At 35.4% G+C, this 20857-nt stretch overlaps 6 protein-coding genes across 7 annotated transcripts in view; 4 read left to right on the forward strand and 2 right to left on the reverse strand.

Annotated features, from left to right (window-relative positions):
- LOC144843676 (uncharacterized) overlaps window positions 1–3249 on the reverse strand; it is a 38556-nt gene extending 35307 nt beyond the window's left edge. For both annotated transcript variants that reach the window (XM_078700561.1, XM_078700562.1), the window contains exons 1-2: window positions 3154–3249; window positions 2227–2401 (exon numbers count right to left, since the gene is read on the reverse strand). In XM_078700561.1, the coding sequence (XP_078556687.1) occupies window positions 2227–2394 (168 nt within the window). In that variant the 5' untranslated portion in view covers window positions 2395–2401; window positions 3154–3249. The remainder of the gene's footprint in view (window positions 1–2226; window positions 2402–3153) is intronic.
- Window positions 1–20857, forward strand: part of LOC144842895 (large ribosomal subunit protein uL2) — a 174235-nt gene that overhangs the window by 93784 nt on the left and 59594 nt on the right. The gene's annotated exons all lie outside the window — the stretch shown is intronic.
- LOC144842260 (arylacetamide deacetylase-like) lies at window positions 3654–6325 on the forward strand. Its single transcript, XM_078698674.1, has 4 exons — window positions 3654–3840; window positions 4379–4604; window positions 4699–4762; window positions 5139–6325. The coding sequence occupies exons 1-4, from the start codon at window positions 3703–3705 to the stop codon at window positions 5935–5937; spliced, it is 1227 nt and encodes a 408-aa protein (XP_078554800.1). The 5' UTR covers window positions 3654–3702; the 3' UTR covers window positions 5938–6325.
- LOC144842528 (neutral cholesterol ester hydrolase 1-like) lies at window positions 6396–8992 on the forward strand. Its single transcript, XM_078698976.1, has 4 exons — window positions 6396–6533; window positions 7473–7701; window positions 7811–7874; window positions 8062–8992. The coding sequence occupies exons 1-4, from the start codon at window positions 6396–6398 to the stop codon at window positions 8858–8860; spliced, it is 1230 nt and encodes a 409-aa protein (XP_078555102.1). The 3' UTR covers window positions 8861–8992.
- On the reverse strand, window positions 9746–15748 carry LOC144842529 (uncharacterized). The gene has a single exon (XM_078698978.1). It carries the CDS (start codon window positions 15746–15748, stop codon window positions 10559–10561), a length of 5190 nt encoding a protein of 1729 aa, XP_078555104.1. The 3' UTR covers window positions 9746–10558.
- LOC144841914 (arylacetamide deacetylase-like) lies at window positions 17190–20751 on the forward strand. Its single transcript, XM_078698209.1, has 4 exons — window positions 17190–17350; window positions 18927–19152; window positions 19289–19352; window positions 19917–20751. The coding sequence occupies exons 1-4, from the start codon at window positions 17213–17215 to the stop codon at window positions 20713–20715; spliced, it is 1227 nt and encodes a 408-aa protein (XP_078554335.1). The 5' UTR covers window positions 17190–17212; the 3' UTR covers window positions 20716–20751.

Genomic DNA, 20857 nt, shown 5'->3' on the forward strand with positions numbered 1-20857 from the left:
TGGCGAGTGTTAACGTGTTACGGAGTAGGTCAATTTAATTGTCAGCATTACTGAGGTAGTGGAGTGAGCAGATTTGATTAATGACTCAGATACATTAATTATGCCAGCTTGCCTGACGTACACGTCTCTGCTTCAACAACCTACATATTTTATAACCAATTTTAAAGCTCTGTCCGCACTATCAAACTAGTTTGACAAAAAAGTGTGATATGTACACAAATATGGTAGTGATATGACATCATCATGTTCATATTTGGGCACAAATTTTATTCACAAAAAGTTTGAGCTTAAGATTTATTGTTCCCCTGAAAAATATTTTGTTACATTTTTTTTTAAACATGCCATTTTAGCGTCACATAATAGTTTTTTACTTAAACCAAAAATTAGATTGAAAAAAATGTATTTACCTGAACAAACTGACATAGTTTAAAGCAAAATATTAAAAGTGGCTGCAGTGCCAGCCAACCGGTTTTGGTTGAATTTAACCATCTATTTTGTCTTTTTATAAATGAAAACATAATTTTTTCCATTTTCCTTTTACAGAAGTGATTAACTTTATTTAAAAAAAACTACAAAATGGCCGATCAAAGTCAAAGTCTGATTTTTGTGATCAGTGCCATGGACACTCTGGCAGTGGTCGCTGTACAACAGAATCTTTGACTTCATCAACATCACTAACTGTCTTTATCATCAATTTTCATTATTAACCTCAACAACTCTAGTCTAACGCATCATTAGCAAACACAAATTCCTAATTGTTAATAAAAGGTTAAACTAATTTTCTTCCATTATTATTACATTTCTGTGGACTGAGTCATTCAGTCTTCATTAAAACAGACAAAACTCAGATAGGTCAACTACTAATGAATACCCAAAATCATTTTCAAATACGAATTCTAAGATTTAGAGAAATATCTGTAAGTTAGAAGATTAGTAAACAGATGCAACACAACTAGAGATACCCACTTCTGTATTAAGCCATGGTTTCTTCTTGGGCTATTTTCCAAATTTGTAATAAATAAATAAACAATGTTAAACAGCCTTTGTTTTTTATAGAAATTATATAATCTAGTGATTTGCCTGATTAGTACCTTGCTGAAAGGATACCATTGAAGTAATAATATAATTGGCTAGAGGGCAAACACCAAATTAGAGTTCTTCATGGAGAAAAAAAAATCTATGCTATTGTTAAACATAAAGCTCTGTCTACACTATCAAACTTTATGTGACACAAAAATGTGATGTGCGCATATACGAACATGATGATGTCATACACTATATCAGTATATTTAAGCATATCACTACCATAATTGGGCACATCACACTTTTTTTTGTCAAACTAGTTTAATAGTGTAGACATAGCTGACTGATATTTTCATTGAGAAAAAGCTAAAAACACTGTTCTGACAAAAATTCCTTAATTTGAGATCTACATCACACAATATTTTCAAAAAACCCTTTTCCTGTCAAACTCAAATATTAGAGTAAATTAATTTATAGTAAGTCTGTACAAGTCAATAACATCGATTTGCAGGTGTTGCTAAACCCTAACTAATCTTATCAAATCTCTTTGATCTTTTTAATTAATTTCACAGGTCTGTTTAATATAATCAATATTTTGACACCTTTTGCTTGCCATACTCGCATCCATTCTAGTTGACATAGACTTACTTTTTCTTTTCTGGTGGCATACAATAAATACATACAGAAAATATTGGTTGGCTCACTAAAGTATCATACTGTAGCTATACACTCCAGGATTGAAATAAAGGTTTAAAGCTCTGTCTACACATCACTATTAATAAACTACAATAGTTTGACAAGAAAAGTGTGAACCCCCAAATATGGTAGCGATATGCTTAAATATGGTAGTGATATGACATCATCATGCAAATACATGGGCACATCACATTTTTTGTCACATAAAGTTTGATAGTGTAAACAGAGCTTTAAATTTGGGCTTAAATGACTGAAATTACGGTTAGAGTAACATCCAAGTAATCAAATCAAATTTATTGTCTTGCTTGTATTACTCACTGCCTACAAAATCCTTTGTAATAACTCTAGCCCACCTTTTTAGGTTTAATCTCTTATACTTTCAACAAACTTTATTTCATGATGAAACACAGAGCATAATATGAAGATCAACCTAGAAGTAAACTTGTCTCAGTTGGCCCTTTATAACATGTTAAATTCAACAAAATAAATATCAAATTTAGCCTTTACCTTTAAAGCGGCTCTTGTTCGATCCAGCCTTTGTTGCCTCATATCGTGCAAATCTGGATATTCAAGGGTTGACAAGGATTCCACATCTCCATTGGGGATCATCATATTAGCAGCATCCGACGTGTCCTTATTGTCATCATTAATGTCAACAACCTCATCCTCCTCCATCGTTGCTCTACCAGTAGTTAATAATTAAAAAAAGAAAAATTGATTCAACTGGAGACGGACGAATTTGAGTGAACATGGACACACATACAGTACACATGAATGTATATAATAATAGGCCCATATCGCCACAAAATAAAAACAAAAATTGGTGTTGGCCTAATGTTGCTGATGAGTGAATACGGGATTTCCACTTTTAATACGCTACTTTTCATGTTGTTAATATTATTTTGTGTTCAACAAAATTTCTAGCGCAATTCAAATTGTGAAAATATTTTCTTGCACAATTTCAAATTGCGCAAGAAAGTTGCGCTAAAGATTTCCTTGCGTAATGTCAAATAATTGCGCACATTACATTCAAACAAATTCCAAGATTGTGGCATAGCAATCGCTAGTTTGATCATGGAGTTATATTATAATTTTATAACTCCATGGACCATGGTTTGATTTAGATTGTCCATTTTTATTTTTACTTATAATATGAAAGGCTAGGCCTATGAATGTCCTCCACAATTAGGTACTTTGTCTGATAAATTTGACGTTACAGACCTTGCCTGGATGTCACCTGCATCCACCTCATTGCCTACTGCCAATCCTACTTGTCTACTCCTCCTCTAGAGAGGAGACTGGGCCTGGCCTAGGCCTACTCGCCTTTAATTAAGGCTAGGCCTCGCCTAGCTAGCCTAATAGTAGTAGTCTAACTAGGTTTATTAGCCAAAAAGATGCTAGCTTTGCTGTTTAATTGATTTGTTATAAACTTACACAATTGTTATTATTATTGTTTATACTAAATAATCAAAACTCTGCCCCCATCATGATATAAGAAAATGAAATATTTTGTTGTTTACACAGCGACAGTATGACAGTTTTCCCCCAACGTCAGGCAGTCTTTTTTTTAAGTATGTAGAGGGCGCAATTTATATTTTAATATTCATAAATAAATGAATACTGTAATAAAACAATACATTTAATATGTACTTAAGTTGGCACGTGGTATAGGCTAAGCCTAATAAATACATATAAATTACACTACTTACTAAAGTAAGTATAATGCAATCACCAATAAAAAGCAAACAAAAACAAAACAAAAGTTGAATTTTTGACATTTATTTGAAACATGTTAAAAACATCACCCACCCATCCCATGGCCTGTGCACCATGAAGATATGCATAGAGTGTGTAAGGTTTCACTTAAACAAACAATAAAGAACAAACATTTTCAATGATATGATTATACCATCATTATTTATTAACCGTCGACCTTTCTTTTTTTCCTTTCGGCAACGCTTTCATGGCGCGCCTGACATCAACATGGGGAAGCTAACAACAATAATTGTCGTGGCTGGGATACTATCCGCCTTTTACGTCTATATACCAGTGCCTGAGGATCTTGAGAATCCGTGGGTATTCAGGCTGCTTGGTTGCCTGGTACGATTTATGCATTGGATTGTAAGTAGGCTACAAAAACAGCGTGTAAAACTATTACTTAGGGTAGTAGGCTATACTACATACTGTACTAAACTAACAGGAGGCTGGTATGACCCTTGACCCACGCCCAGGCTCGATTAAAACCGCTTGGAATACCCATCTAGCGCAGTCATTTATATATATTATTGATTGTAGGCTTAGAAATACACTGCCAGTCCATACTGTTATGTAAATGGAATTAATGCTACTTTATTGTGCAATAACAAAGCACACTGTCTTTTTAGAGTGACCTCGTCAGTCTGAAGCTCAGTCATTATTTATCGCATCGGTGCACACACTCTAAACATGCGCAGTAGGTACGCTTGTTATATACACTTTCGACCAATCGGTTACCGATACTACATCGAGCTCCTAAAAATCTTCTGTTGAATTTGCTAATGAATCTTCTTATATGTAACTTTTCTTTGACAGAAACAATCAATACATTTGTTTTATTGTTTATAAATTATTATTAATATTTACTTAATCGTTAAAATATTTCCAATCGATTTTCAAACAGATGTACTATGAAGTCAAATATACAGACGTTTCATCGGGGCTATTTGCCGATCGACTGAAGTTTCCTATGCCAGAAAATAACAATGACTCATTGACAGTGACCACGACTGAGTTTGACGGTGTTCGTGTCATTTTATTCCAACCTAACTTACCTACCACCAAAGAAGACCAATTATTACCAGCTATTGTCTATTTCCATGGCGGAGGATTTGTTTTGGGAAATCCAGGTAGGTTGAACCGAAAGAAGAATCCCGTTGTGCTTTTTTTGATGAAATATTATAATTAATTATTTATTAAATGCCTTTTATGTTATCGTTACAGAAATTATGTATAAAGTAACACAGCGCATGTGCGTGGAACTACAAGCGGTAGTGGCATCTGTAGAGTAAGAGTTTTTTTTTATTTTAAAAAGTGTAGCTAAAAACGTTTTTAGAAATCGTGGGACCTGTACTTACTTATGCCAGACCTTTGCCTTAAAAAGTCCTGCTGCCTAGCGTCAAGACGTTGGTTTAATCAAGGCAATAGCAGAACACTGAGCTCGCCTTGCCAAGATAGGAACAACTCGTAAAAGTCCTTTGATCTGATATGTCTGGCTGCGACAAATACCAACAGTACTGTATTATTATATATTCCGCGATACGCGCAGTGTCTGTTAAAAAGGCGTGGAACTGCACGTGTCGCAGCCACAGATAAACCATTTGATCCCCGGAGCTCAGCATTGTTACTATTGCCTTAGTTTAATTTTCTCCCTTCTCTTACAGCTACCGACTTGCACCAAAGTACAAGTTTCCAACAGCATTTGAAGACTCGATGAAGGCAACAAAATGGTTACTTAACAACGCCAAGAAGTACAGCGTGGACGCCAGAAAAGTCGCGATAGCTGGGGACAGCGCGGGAGGTTTATTATCGGCTGCTGTTAGCCAGTCTATAAAAGACGACAGCACTGTTCCGAATCTTTTATTTCAGGCTTTAATTTACCCAACCACGCAGCAAATTGACGTCAATCTACCGAGCACTCAGCAATACCACGCAATATTTGGCAACAGAGGTATTGTGTGTAAACATGATATGGCAATGTTCATAGGACTATATGCGTTTGGTAAATTCAGACAAGACTACTATGATGCATTCATGACGGGTACATTGACATCACGTGAGTTCAGAGAGACGTCAGAGTTGATGCAGTACATTGATCATGACATCATATTGAAGTCTGGTGTTCGATCCAGGTATTACATAAAACCAACGTCACAGGCAGACAACTCTAAATTGTGGGACGACTTAAAAGATGTTGTTTTGGATGTTCGCATGTCACCGTTGTTAAGAAAAGACATGACCGGTCTACCCCCAGCTTGGATAGCAACTTGTGAATACGACCCTATACGAGATGATGGCATATTGTACGCAAATCGACTCAAGAATGATGGCGTACGTGTGAGCTTTAAGAATTACGAAAATGGGTTCCATGGTGCTTGGATGTCAGAATTCAATTTGGTTGTTTACAATGAAATGATGACAGATTTTATGGTTTTCGCCAAAGAGTATATAAAACCTAAATAAAGAATGGGTGTTAATTAGTGATCAATCATCATTTTTTATTGATAAAATGAGAATACATGATAAATTACATTTTTTAATATGAACCAAAGATTTCCACTATTTAAAACACGTGTGCCGTGTCGATGATCGTCGCCAGCAATTTTTTGTTAGGGGTCCGATACTCGGAAGGGGGTTAGAGTGGTGGAATTGGATAATGCAAAAGATTATAGGACGTCAAATGAAGTATGAAATGAAGAATGAAGTACTTTATGTCACCATGTTTACGCCCTGAGGCCACCTCTGTTTTTTACGTTCATTTGGTAGGTGAATATTTTAATATGTTAAACCTCCCACCATCATGATCTGTGCACTGTGTCACAAAACAAACAATAAAGATTCAATTGATATGATTAAAACCGGCGTCGTCATTCTTGTCTGATCCCTCCCGCCAATCACTCGCCAATGCTGCAGACATCAACATGAGGAAGCTCCTAACAATATTTGTCGTGGCTGGGATACTATCAGCTTTCTACTTCTATGTTCCCGTGCCCGAGGATCTTGAGAATCCGTGGATATTCAGATTGACGAGTTGTTGGATACGGTTTATGCAAAGTATTGTAAGTACCGGGCCTAGGCCTATAGCTAACATCCACGATACACCCCCGACTCTCAAGCGCACCTAACTGTTTGGATCATAGATTAACCGCTACAACGCAATACTTATAGACATTATTGACTGTAGGCCTAGGTACCAGTCAATCAACACTTAAAATTGAATTAATGTTTGCTTATATTATGCAATAACAATGTGCAATACAAAAGGGGGGTCCTATAGATAGAGGGCGGCTCAAAAATAGTAATATTTTAGGAACTTTTAGATTGAGTGAACGTGCACACGACGGTCATGTCCACTTGGGCCGTAGCAGTCGACTGTTCTCGTCGACAGATATTATGAACATTAGATTAAGTGGACATTTACGTTGACTTGCCGGTGAACGTAATGACGTAATAACCTTGGCAACCTGACCATAATCTATAATAATAGTAGCAGTCGACAATCGACGTGAAATTCTAAAAGTCCCTAATTCGGTTCACACCATGTCCAGTACCGATAAACATGCACGAAGAGTTTTATATTATCAATGAGCACACTTTCGACCAATCGGTTACCAGATATACCACATGTCCAAACTTCTTATAGCATTTCTGTTGAATTGGCGACGATTACTTTATTATTTAACTTTTCTTTGACACAACAATTTGTTAATGTTGTATTGTTTAAATTTACAGTTACATTAAACCGATGCAGTATCAGCAGTACCGTAACGCATTGGCCCGAGGCCCCTGGTTTAGGAACCTTTAGAAGTCCTCCAATGCTGGAGGCCGGACGTTTTTTAGCCTTTTTCAACATATTTTAATGCCTGTTTTTTCCTCTGGAAGATGCTCGGGGCTCCCATAAGCTCCGGCGCCACTGGGCTTAGCCATAAGTAGTGCCCATTGACGTTACGCCACTGAGTATCGGTATACTAATAATATTTCCAATGATTTCCAAACAGATGTATTATGAGGCCAAATACTCGGACGTTTCTTCGGGGCTATTTGCCGATCGGCTGATGATGGTTCCTATGCCAGAAAATAACAATAACTCATTGACAGTGACCACGACTGAGTTTGACGGTGTTCGTGTCATTTTATTCCAACCTAACCTACCTACAACTAAAGAAGACCAGTTACTACCAGCTATTGTATATTTCCATGGCGGAGGATTTGTTTTGGGAAATCCAGGTAGGTTGAACCGACAAAAAAAACCCACTGTGCTTTCTTTAATTAAAGAATTATCTTTTTCTTGGGCGCCATTATATGCTAATAAAATCTAAATATTTCTATGTTACAGAAATTATGTTTGGAGTAACACAGCGCATGTGCGTGGAACTACAAGCGGTAGTGGCATCTGTAGAGTGAGAATTGGGGGTTTTTTTTGCAAAAGTGTGGCCTAAAAAGGGAATCGTGGGTTCTGTAAACTTATCATTACCAACCAACCAGTTCGGAATACGCAACTTAAGACAACATCACAGAATGTAGACCCTTTCTTTTAAAAGTCCAAACACCTGGTTTATAGCTTTAATTTTCTCCCTTTTCTTACAGCTACCGACTTGCGCCAAAGTACAAGTTTCCAACAGCATTTGAAGACTCGCTGAAGGCAACAAAATGGTTTCTTAACAACGCAAAAAAGTACAGCGTGGACGCCAGAAAAGTCGCGATAGCTGGGGACAGCGCGGGAGGTTTATTATCGGCTGCTGTTAGCCAGGCTATAAAAGACGACAGCACTGTTCCTGATATTTTATTCCAAGCTTTAATTTATCCAACCACGCAGCAAATTGACGTCAATCTACCGAGCAGTCAGCAGTACCACGCGATATTTGGCAACAGAGGTATTTTGTGTAAACATGATATGGCAATGTTCATAGGACTATATGCGTTTGGTGAATTCCGACAAGACTACTACGATGCATTCATGACGGATACATTGACATCACGTGAGTTTAGAGAGACGTCAGAGTTGATGCAGTACATTGATCATGACATCATATTGAAGTCTGGTGTTCGATCCAGGTATTACATAAAACCGACGTCACAGGCCGACAACTCTAAATTGTGGCACGATGTAAAAGATGTCTTATTGGATTTACGTATGTCACCGTTGTTAAGGAAAGACATGACCGGTTTACCCCCAGCTTGGATAGCAACTTGTGAATACGACCCTATACGAGATGATGGCATATTGTACGCACATCGACTCAAGAATGATGGCGTACACGTGAGCTTAAAGAATTACGAAAAGGGGGTTCATGGCTCTTGGATGTCAGAGTTCAATTTGATTGTTTACAATGAAATGATGACAGATTTTATGGTTTTCGCCAAAGAGTATATAAAACCTAAATAAAGAATGGGTGTTAATTAGCGAACTGCCAATCCTTGAGATATTGAGAATATAGGATAAATTACATTATTTAATATATGAACCAAATAATTGTTCATGTCAGTGTCAATGGGCGTCGCCAGCAATTGTGTGTTAGGGGTCGGGTTAGGGATGGTTGGTGGAATTGGACAATGCAAACGATTATAGGACGTCAAATTAAGCTAGTTCAATGCTTCACTTCAATTATACTGAAACAACAGTTGCGATGTTCACACCCACTTAACACGTAGAGTAGAAAATTTGAATGTAACAATACCTAAATACACCCTTAGTAAAATGAATTCGTCCTTTAAAGTTGCAGGCGCAAAAATATGGAACAATTTACCAATTAATATTAAATCGGCACCAACAATTACGTCCTTTACGGCTAGATACAAATCTCATTTCTTTTCATAAAAACTGACATGTATTATATTTAATTAAGTTTCTCTTTTGTATATTTTGATTAAGACAGGACCAAAATGTAAAACAGATACACTGTTATCTGATTGTTTTATCCTGTATCAATATATTATTTATTATTATTATTATTATTATTTGTTGTCTATCATTAATGTTGTTGTTATTCACAATTTGAATAAAATTTTAATTTGAATATTATAAAATGTTTACCTTGTACTTACGATGTATAATGTATTCTTATCTTCAAATTGTATTTCTTTTTTTTTCTAAATCTTCTGATTTTTCTATATTAATCTTTATGATGTTTGTAGGAAATTTGCGCAAGACGACTGCACGGAGACTAAAATGAGCACATGTATCCGGGTTTGAGATGAAGTTGTTTTATTCCAACAGTCTCATTCAATTCTAAAATATAACGTACATCAAACTGATCAAATAAACAGAACATAATCATGTCATTACTACATTTCGTTAACATGTCAAACTTGTCTATTCTTATTGAAACTTACTACTTTGCCAGATACAGACACTCAGAATAGCCAATACAAGCTGGTTTGCAACAGTAATCACAATGACTTCTTTCATAGCCTAAACGAACAACATACAGTACTATTTATTATGACTCCATAAGTTACTCAAAATGGTGAAATCACTCAAGCGTGACCACTAAATTCAACAGTAATTCTTTACAACAGATTAACAAAAGTTAAGCAACAATTCTTGCAATCTTAATGAAAATACATTCTGATGATTTTATGGAAAATACTGTAGTCTGTATCACGATAACACAATCTTAACTCAGTTTTAACTATGTATAATAACTCATCTGGTTTGTCCTATTCAAACTCTCGTAAACTACAACTACAAGATGGCGGCGTCCATCATTACCACGTTGTTGAGACTAACCAAGCAATTATATTTAACACAATTACTAATAATTACAATAAACATCATTGAATAATTTCAGATTCATACATTGAGTGAATTAAACAAACTTACGTCTTTAAACAATGACTAACATTTATTTCTACTTGCTTTTAACTAATGTTTCTTAGTAATTAACTGCAACACACTCACAGTAGCGTTTTCGACGCTCATCTGTCTCAAATCCGTTGGCGGCGCCAATTAAGATTAAACTAAATCTTACACTCCCCGACCAATGGGGAAATCCCATTATAAAACAAATTAGTTATATTTTCAAAACATTTAATTTTCTTTTCTTTTTCCATTTTTTTTTTTTTTACTTATTTTTTTTTTTTTTTACTCCCACTCCTCGAGCTTGATAAGCTTTGTTACTGGCCTTTTATACTCTTTGTTATTTACAACAACATCTGCTACTCTAACTCTTCCATCGTCACTAGGATACACTTTAATAATCCTACCAATAAGCCATTCTCCTCTTGGCAGTTGATCATTGATTACCAATGTGACGTCACCAACTTTTAAATTGGAACTTTCTCTATACCACTTTTGTCTAATCTGTAGGCTGGATAGGTACTCTCCAACAAATCTTTTCCAGAATAAATCTGCAATCACTTGGCTATGCTTCCACTGACGACGACCCTTGAGTTCAATGTGCTTTACAGCAACAGCTGGAAGTGCGGAATCCCGTCGTGCCATTAATAGCAAGTTTGGTGTTATCGGATCTGGATCTGCAACATCACTGGATGCGTATCCCAAAGGTCTGGCATTCAAAAGCCCTTCAACTTCTACCATTATAGTCGCAAGTAATACCTCACTAATTACTCTATCTTTTAGGCAGCATTTTAAGGCGGTCTTCACAGATTTCACGTCCCTCTCCCAGACACCGCCGAAATGTGGAGCACCTGGTGGATTGAATTTAAATTCAATCTGTTGTTTAGCCAGCCGTTCTCGCAGTTCAACTCCCATATTATTAAATGCTTCATTCAGCTCTCTCTCGGCACCTTTAAAATTAGTTCCGCAATCCGCAAGGATTTCTTTTGGAGTTCCACGTCTTGCAATGAATCTTCTCAACGCCAACAAAAAAGTGTCTGTGTCCATTCCACTAACTATTTCTAAATGAATAGCTCGCGTTGTTAGGCATTTAAAAATCACTCCCCATCTTTTTTCTTGTGATCGTTTGATTTTTACTAGCATTGGTCCAAAGCAGTCTATTCCTGTTGAGAAAAAAGGAGGTTTTCCAATTCTTAATCTTGCTTTTGGGACATCTGCCATTTTCGGAACCTCAGAATTACGTCGCCATTTTTGGCATTCTATGCAACTTCTCATCACTGACTTTATCAAACTTCTCCCTTTCAAGATCCAATATCTTCGCCTGACGTAAGCGAATACTTGTTCCGCACCAGCGTGGTGATTGTAAACATTAGCATCTATTCTTTTAACCAACAGTTTTGTAATGTGATGGTTGGGTTCTAGCAGAACTGGGTGAACATCAAGTTCCAAGTTACCACTACTCTTTCTTAATCTCCCACCTACTCTGATGAGCTTGGTATCTTCATCATACTTGGGATCTAGTAAGGTCAACTTACTGTTTTTTGATACTTCTTTTCCTCTCTGTAATGCTTTTAATTCGTCTCCAAAACATTCTTGTTGAACCCTTCTTAGTAAGATCAATTCAAGCTCTCTTACTTTCTCAACATTTAATGCTTCAGACTCAAGTCCATAAAGATGTTTTCTGTACTCTTCGAGCAGGATCTCCCATGTTTCTAATCCATCTAGCTTCACATTAGAAGTATCAGCGATTTGGATGTTCATGCATAGTTTTGCTTCATCATCCTCTTTTGAAACACTGATTTTCTCATTAGGCCAGTCATTAATATTCAACTTAAGAAACTCTGGTCCTCTGATCCACCTACCTCCTAAATTACTTGCTGGTATACCCCTCGATACATCGTCAGCAGGATTCATACTTCCAGGTACGTGTCTCCAATTACCTTTATCAGATTTTTCCTGAATTTCCGCAACTCTTACTGCAACGAATGCCTTGAAGTTGTTAACAGATTTCCTTAACCAGCCAAGCACAATCATGCTATCCGTCAGATATATTGTCTGGTTAAATTTAAGCCTTGTTTCTTTAATTATCATAGACGCCAGTCTTACTGCCATTACTGCAGCCTGTAATTCTAATCTCGGTATCGTCAGTCTTTTTATTGGTGCAACTCTCGACTTCCCAGCGATGAACCTTGTCTTATATGTCCCATCATTTAATTTCCATCTTGCATATGCACATGAACCATAGGCTTTCTCAGAGGCATCACAGAACACTATTAAGGTTAACTCATCTGAGGCGCCCTTTGGTGTGAGACCTCTAGGACATGTTAGCTCATCTAGCTTCATTAGCTCATAGAACAGGTTTTTCCAAGCCTTTTCTACATCTTCAGGAAATTCTTCGTTCCAACCAACTTTAGCCTGCCACAACTCCTGCATTTTTATTTTCGCCTTTATGATCACGGGTGATGCTAAACCAATGGGGTCAAATATTCTAGCTATGACGCCTAACGCCTTCCTCTTATTTATTCTTCCGTTTAACAAGGTGTCATCAATTTTCACACTAATCATTAAATTATCGTCTTCTTTCTGCCACCTGACTCCCAATACTTTTTCCTCGTTGACTTTGTTTTCCAAAACAGATGCTATCTTGCCCTTTGTGTCGTCTGTCACCAATCGGCTGTTTGATACCCACTCTTTAACAGTAAATCCTCCTGTATTTAACACTATGTCGATATCGTTGATGGTTGATTTTGCCTCTTCTTCCGTTCTAATCGAGGTACATATATCATCCATGTAAACATCATTCTGTAATACCATTGCTGCTCTTGGATATCTGGCTTCATTTTGTTTCGCTGTTAACTTCAAAGCTGTTTGGGCCATAGCTGGCGCCGGCTTATCTCCGAATGTCAAGACTGTCTTGACATAAACGTCAGGATTTCTCTCAACCTCCATGTCTCTCCATAAATATCTATGCACATGTTGGTCGATTTCTGGGATTAGCACGCGATGATACATTTTTGAGATATCACTAACAACGGCGACTTTGTTTTCTCGGAACCGCAACATCACTCCCTGCAAACTGTTCAATAAGTCTGGACCCTTTATCCAATAATCATTTATTGACTCTCCATTATATACATTTGAGGAATTAAAGACAATCCTCACAGGGGTGCTTCGATTTTCTGGACGTAAGACAGCATGGTGTGGGATATAATGAACTGGACCTCTGTAGTTTTTTACTTCAGTGTCAGATAATTTTCTTGAGAAGCCCAATTGAACCATCTCTTTCAATTGTTGCTTATACGCACTTGAATAATTTTCACCTTTGCTGAGCTTTCTTTCTAATCCTTTCAACATTTTCTCAGCTTGTACTCGGTTATCTTTAAGATTCTCAGGGTCCTTCATCCAGGGGTAAGGCACCATCCACTGGTTTCCAACCTTTGAACATGAGTCCTCTATCAATCTGTGTTCTATATGTTCGTTTGCACTTTCTTGGGTTCCTTTAAATTGACATGACGGAATGTCAATTCCCATGGATTCCACTGACCAGAAGTCTGTTAAATCAACATTATTCACTCGGAAGTTCATTACTCTATGTCCATACTTGGGTGCATTTCCTCCTCCTCCAAATACAGTCCATCCAATCATTGTCTTACAAGCAACAGTATTTCCAATAGATTTTGTCTCGCCTACATGGAAGTTCGCATAGTCAACTCCAATCAGAAGATCAATAGGTCCGCCACTTCTTCTCAACGACTTGATTTTGAATTTCTTAGCTAAATCTTCAACGTCTATTTCCTCAACTTCAGTAATAGATGGCATAGCAATGGCTAAGACAGGGTATGTGCGTGTATCATCTATGTCTTTTACATATAACCTATATAGTTTTGTATCTAACTGTTCTTCATTTCCTCCCACCTTTGTAACAACAGCGACTACTTCTGTTCCTTTCAAATTAAGTTTATCTGCCAATTCTTGTCGTATGATCGTGGTTTGTGAGCCAGAGTCTAATAAGACATTTGCAATTTCTCGTTTCTTTCCACCTAACACCTCTGCTTGTAAAACTGGAAGCATTGCTTCTTTTGCTGAGCCCGCAGCCACACATACTAAATTGCCTTTTGCTTTCAACTTTGCACCGTGTAGTAGTTTATGGTGATTCTGCTCACATTGTTTGCCATCAACTATTTCTGGACACTGTCTTTTTCTTGTGCAGTTTGCCATTCTATGGTTTCTTCCGGCTACCTTTAAACAGCTAAAACACACATAATTTTGTTTGGCTAACATTATCCGATCGTCTGGATTTTTTCCTTTAAATTCGTCGCATTGGTCTGGCCAATGGTTATCTGACTTACAGATCCAACATTTCACATTATCTCGTTTTGATTCTGCGCTAAACTGATTTATCCGTATCCGCTTTGCCGACGTACTACCACTGGCAACTTGGTCAACTTTGTTTGCACTCCCGAATACCGGATCATTTACTTCACTTGTAGCCGCTTTTATGAATGCTACAACATCTTTCAGTTTGGCACTAGCTCCATCCCCTTTTGACTTAATTTTGTAATTTTCTCGAGCCCACCTATTTTGTATGAACTTCGGAAGCCTTTCAATAATTAACTTTAAACTTCTCTGGTTACTTAATTCTTCAACAAATCCCAAGGCACTTAGCGCTTCATAGCAATTCTCAAGATCATCGGAGAATACTCTAAGGTCATTAACATCTACCTTTGGCCTATTTAGGATCTTGTCAACCCAGGCTTGAACAATTATACCGGTATTACCATATCTTTCCTTAAGGGTTTTCAATGCCATACAATATCCCTCTGTTGTCTCTTTCATAACACAAAATTGAATGGCTTCTAATGCTTTGCCTTTACAGAAATGTAAAAGAGTATTTAACTTAACACCATCATCGGTTATTCCTGAAACTAGTTCTTTAAAGGTCGTCATAAATGAATGGTACTGTAAGGGATTCCCATCAAAATAACGTGTCACTGATTTGGGAATAGACATAGCTTTGAATATTCCTTCGATTTGTCTATCATTTATAAATGTGTTACTTGCATTAGTTACTACATTTATGTTACCATTACGTGTATCCACATTACTCACATTATCAGTATTATCTACATCCGCATCATTAGTTATCTTAACGTCTTCCTTAATTTCTATTTTACCTTTGATCTCCTTAATTCTACATTTAACTGCTAGCATCTCTGACATGAATTCTTCTTGACATTGACCCATCCATTTCTCTTCTTCAGAAAACTCGTGCTCATCCTCTATCAGAGACACAAGTTCGGCATGGGCTTCTTCGATTGCGGAAAATATCTCATCTGCTTTCTTTAGCTTATCAGTGACTTCCTTTTCGTCATAATTTTCTTCGACTAATATATTTCTTATACCCTTCAAGGTCCTGGTCAGGTTACCTTTAGTATTTCTTCTTCTTCGTTTACTTGCCTTCCTTTCCTCAGCCATCTTTCACTACTTCCTATCCTTGGTTCGACACAGTACCCACAAATAGTAAATTGAATTGTAGGAAATTTGCGCAAGACGACTGCACGGAGACTAAAATGAGCACATGTATCCGGGTTTGAGATGAAGTTGTTTTATTCCAACAGTCTCATTCAATTCTAAAATATAACGTACATCAAACTGATCAAATAAACAGAACATAATCATGTCATTACTACATTTCGTTAACATGTCAAACTTGTCTATTCTTATTGAAACTTACTACTTTGCCAGATACAGACACTCAGAATAGCCAATACAAGCTGGTTTGCAACAGTAATCACAATGACTTCTTTCATAGCCTAAACGAACAACATACAGTACTATTTATTATGACTCCATAAGTTACTCAAAATGGTGAAATCACTCAAGCGTGACCACTAAATTCAACAGTAATTCTTTACAACAGATTAACAAAAGTTAAGCAACAATTCTTGCAATCTTAATGAAAATACATTCTGATGATTTTATGGAAAATACTGTAGTCTGTATCACGATAACACAATCTTAACTCAGTTTTAACTATGTATAATAACTCATCTGGTTTGTCCTATTCAAACTCTCGTAAACTACAACTACAAGATGGCGGCGTCCATCATTACCACGTTGTTGAGACTAACCAAGCAATTATATTTAACACAATTACTAATAATTACAATAAACATCATTGAATAATTTCAGATTCATACATTGAGTGAATTAAACAAACTTACGTCTTTAAACAATGACTAACATTTATTTCTACTTGCTTTTAACTAATGTTTCTTAGTAATTAACTGCAACACACTCACAGTAGCGTTTTCGACGCTCATCTGTCTCAAATCCGTTGGCGGCGCCAATTAAGATTAAACTAAATCTTACAATGTTTGTATTTTTAACAATCTGAGTACGGGAAGTCAAACAATTATCACTGTAAACTTTTTGTCTAATGTTTCCCATTGGACGCAAGGAATGCGTGGTAAGGTAACCAATCACACACAATGGATTATCCGAACTTTCTTGTAATTGGTCAACTCTCATGCGTTGCGCATGCGTCCAGGTATAACACAAATCAGCAAACTTAATTTTTGTTTAAGTCAATCAATCTTGGATTTAAGGAATCAAGATCTCTTCGCGTACAGAGAACCATAATGCTTCTAATGTTATTAATTGTTTAATTTGTCTGCGTGCGTATTAATTCCGAATGCAGGCTACGCCTTCTGTCAATTAAACATCGGCATTCGACTCTCCCTGGCCTTGCCTTAGTCCTCTCCTAATCCCACCAACCCAACAAAAACTGGCTAGGCTACATAGTCCTGTTCTACGCCGCGTGCTAATCTATTACTCATAAACCAAACACCAAAGAACAAACATTATACTATTAATAGCCGGCGTCTATTCTTTAGTCTCTCTTCCCGCCAATCGCTCGCCGGTACTGCAGACATCAACATGGGGAAGATCCTTACATTCATTGTCGTGGCTGGGATACTCTCAGCTTTCTACTTCTATGTTCCAGTGCCCGAGGATCTTGAGAATCCTTGGATATTCAGATTGACTCATTGTCTGACACGAATTATACATAGTATTGTAAGTAGGCCTAGACTACAACCCTTTATTATTGTACGGTAGCCCTAATTAACCGGGGCCTGGGGCCTGTTCATTTCGAACAATTGGATTATACCAGTGCGCCTTGAATTAAGTGCATTAGTATGGATCTCCATTATTATTATACTTAATGTATAATATATTATACTATAAATATAATTAATGTATATACCATAAAATGGTACAGTACACAGACGACCGGTAAGGCGGTTCTAGAGGGCGGTTCGGTAAGAATTTATCGCATCAGTGCACATCTACAAAATGAGAACAAACACTTTCGACCAATCAGCTACCAGATACCACGTACGTCACCAGCATCTTATGTATCTCTGTTGAATTGTCTTATCTCGCCATACAACTTTTCTTAGAAAACAGTCATTGCATTTTTTGTATTGTAAAGTATATCGTTCCTTTCTTGATCCATTGTCTTCCTTAATGTACTTCTAGGCCCTCTAATCAAGACAGCTCACCTTAATAATAATAATAATAATAATAATAATAATAATAATAATAATAATAATAATAATAATAATAATAATAATAATAATAATAATAATAATAATAATAATAATAATAATAATAATAATAATAATAATAATAATAATAATAATAATAATAATAATAATAATAATAATAATAATAATAATAATAATAATAATAATAATAATAATAATAATAATAATAATAATAATAATAATAATAATAATAATAATAATAATAATAATAATAATAATAATAATAATAATAATAATAATAATAATAATAATAATAATAATAATAATAATAATAATAATAATAATAATAATAATAATAATAATAATAATAATAATAATAATAATAATAATAATAATAATAATAATAATAATAATAATAATAATAATAATAATAATAATAATAATAATAATAATAATAATAATAATAATAATAATAATAATAATAATAATAATAATAATAATAATAATAATAATAATAATAATAATAATAATAATAATAATAATAATAATAATAATAATAATAATAATAATAATAATAATAATAATAATAATAATAATAATAATAATAATAATAATAATAATAATAATAATAATAATAATAATAATAATAATAATAATAATAATAATAATAATAATAATAATAATAATAATAATAATAATAATAATAATAATAATAATAATAATAATAATAATAATAATAATAATAATAATAATAATAATAATAATAATAATAATAATAATAATAATAATAATAATAATAATAATAATAATAATAATAATAATAATAATAATAATAATAATAATAATAATAATAATAATAATAATAATAATAATAATAATAATAATAATAATAATAATAATAATAATAATAATAATAATAATAATAATAATAATAATAATAATAATAATAATAACAGGATTTTTATAGCGCACATGCCACTCAAGAGTGCTCAAGGCGCCTTACTGATAACCTATTTATATTTTTCTTAATTTTCTTGCATTTAATTCTATTGTTAAGCCTTATTATTATACAATTTAATGTTTGTATCTATGATTTTAAACAGATGTATTATGAGGCCAAATACTCAGACGTTTCTTCAGGTGTGTTTGCCAATCGACTACAGTTTTCTATGCCAGAAAATAACAATGACTCATTGACAGTGACCACGACTGAGTTTGACGGTGTTCGTGTCATTTTATTCCAACCTAACCTACCTACCACCAAAGAAGACCAATTATTACCAGCTATTGTCTATTTCCATGGCGGAGGATTTGTTTTAGGAAATCCAGGTAGGTCAAATCGAAAAAAGAACCCCGCTGTGCTTATTTTAATGAATTGATTATTATATGTATAATGTCTAATACTATAGTTCATTGATAGGGAGCCATGCTAATAAGATGTACATGTTTATTTGTTTCATTACAGATGTAATGTTTGGAGTAACACAGCGCATGTGCCTAGAATTACAAGTAGTAGTGGCATCTGTAGAGTAAGCTTTAGTTTATCTTTTTTTTATTACAACCTTTAGCCTATAAAGTCCTGTATTCTTACCGTTTTTTTCTTAACCATTGGGCGGAATAACTATAAATGAAAAAAAAATCCTGTCTAATGTCAAAAGCGTCTTGCTTAAAGGACAACTTGACCGAGAACCATATTTTAACAACGTATTAGGGATCGTACATCATATGATTTCAGACCAATCGCGAGATTTACGATATCGCCGCGCGCGCTCGCCGTACAGTACAGCCGTCGCCGTAAATTGCTGTGACGTCACGAGTGCATGGCAGAATCTACGCCTCATGAGTTTTTACTGTACAAGAGATAGGTTCTGTCACTTCAATTGCTAATTTGACATGCATTAGACTTAAATTTTTAAATGTTTAGTCTGGTATTTTGAAGAAACACTTCAATATCCAGATAGGCAAAAGAAACTAGAAAATTTCGCGCTTTGCCAGACTTTTCTATTGATCCGAAAGAGTAGCTAGAAACATGACGTATGATGCTCAAGTTGTCCTTTCCCTATAGTATTTAAATTTTTCCTCTTTTTTTACAGCTATCGACTTGCACCAAAGTACAAGTTTCCAACAGCATTTGAAGACTCGCTGAAGGCAACAAAATGGTTTCTTACCAACGCCAAGAAGTACAGCGTGGACGCCAGAAAAGTCGCGGTAGCTGGGGACAGCGCGGGAGGTTTATTATCGGCTGCTGTTAGCCAGTCTATAAAAGACGATAGCTCTGTTCCTGATATTTTATTCCAAGCTTTAATTTATCCAAGCACACAGCAAATTGACGTCAATCTACCGAGCACTCAGCAGTACCACGCCATATTTGGCAACAAGGGCGTGGTGTGTAAACATGATATGGCAATGTTCATAGGACTATATGCGTTTGGTGAATTCAGACAAGACTACTACGATGCCTACATGACGAGTACATTGACATCACGTGAGTTTAGAGAGACGTCAGAGTTGATGCAGTACATTGATCATGACATCATATTAAAGTCTGGTGTTCGATCGAAGTATTACATAAAACCAACGTCACAGGCCGACAACTCTAAATTGTGGAAAGACGTCAAAGATGTCTTATTGGATGTTCGCATGTCACCGTTGTTAAGAAAAGACATGACCGGTCTACCCCCAGCTTGGATAGCAACTTGTGAATATGACCCTCTACGGGATGATGGCATATTGTACGCAAATCGACTCAAGAATGATGGCGTACGTGTGAGCTTAAAAAAATACGAAAAGGGGTTCCATGGCGTTTGGATGTCAGACTTAGATTTTGTGGTTTATGAACAAATGATGACAGATTTTATTGTGTTTGCCAAAGAATATATAAATCCCAAATAAAGAATGGGTGTTATTATGCGATAAAATAACCACCAATCAATGAGAAAATTAACGAATTAATACATTATGAAAGTGTAGGCGGCCTGCGATATTTCTTTTCGTACATAAGATGGGGACTCCTCATGAAACGTCACAAAATAAA

The sequence above is a fragment of the Antedon bifida genome, chromosome 5 (assembly GCF_963402885.1).
Source record: "Antedon bifida chromosome 5, ecAntBifi1.1, whole genome shotgun sequence".
Lineage (NCBI taxonomy): Eukaryota > Metazoa > Echinodermata > Crinoidea > Comatulida > Antedonidae > Antedon > Antedon bifida.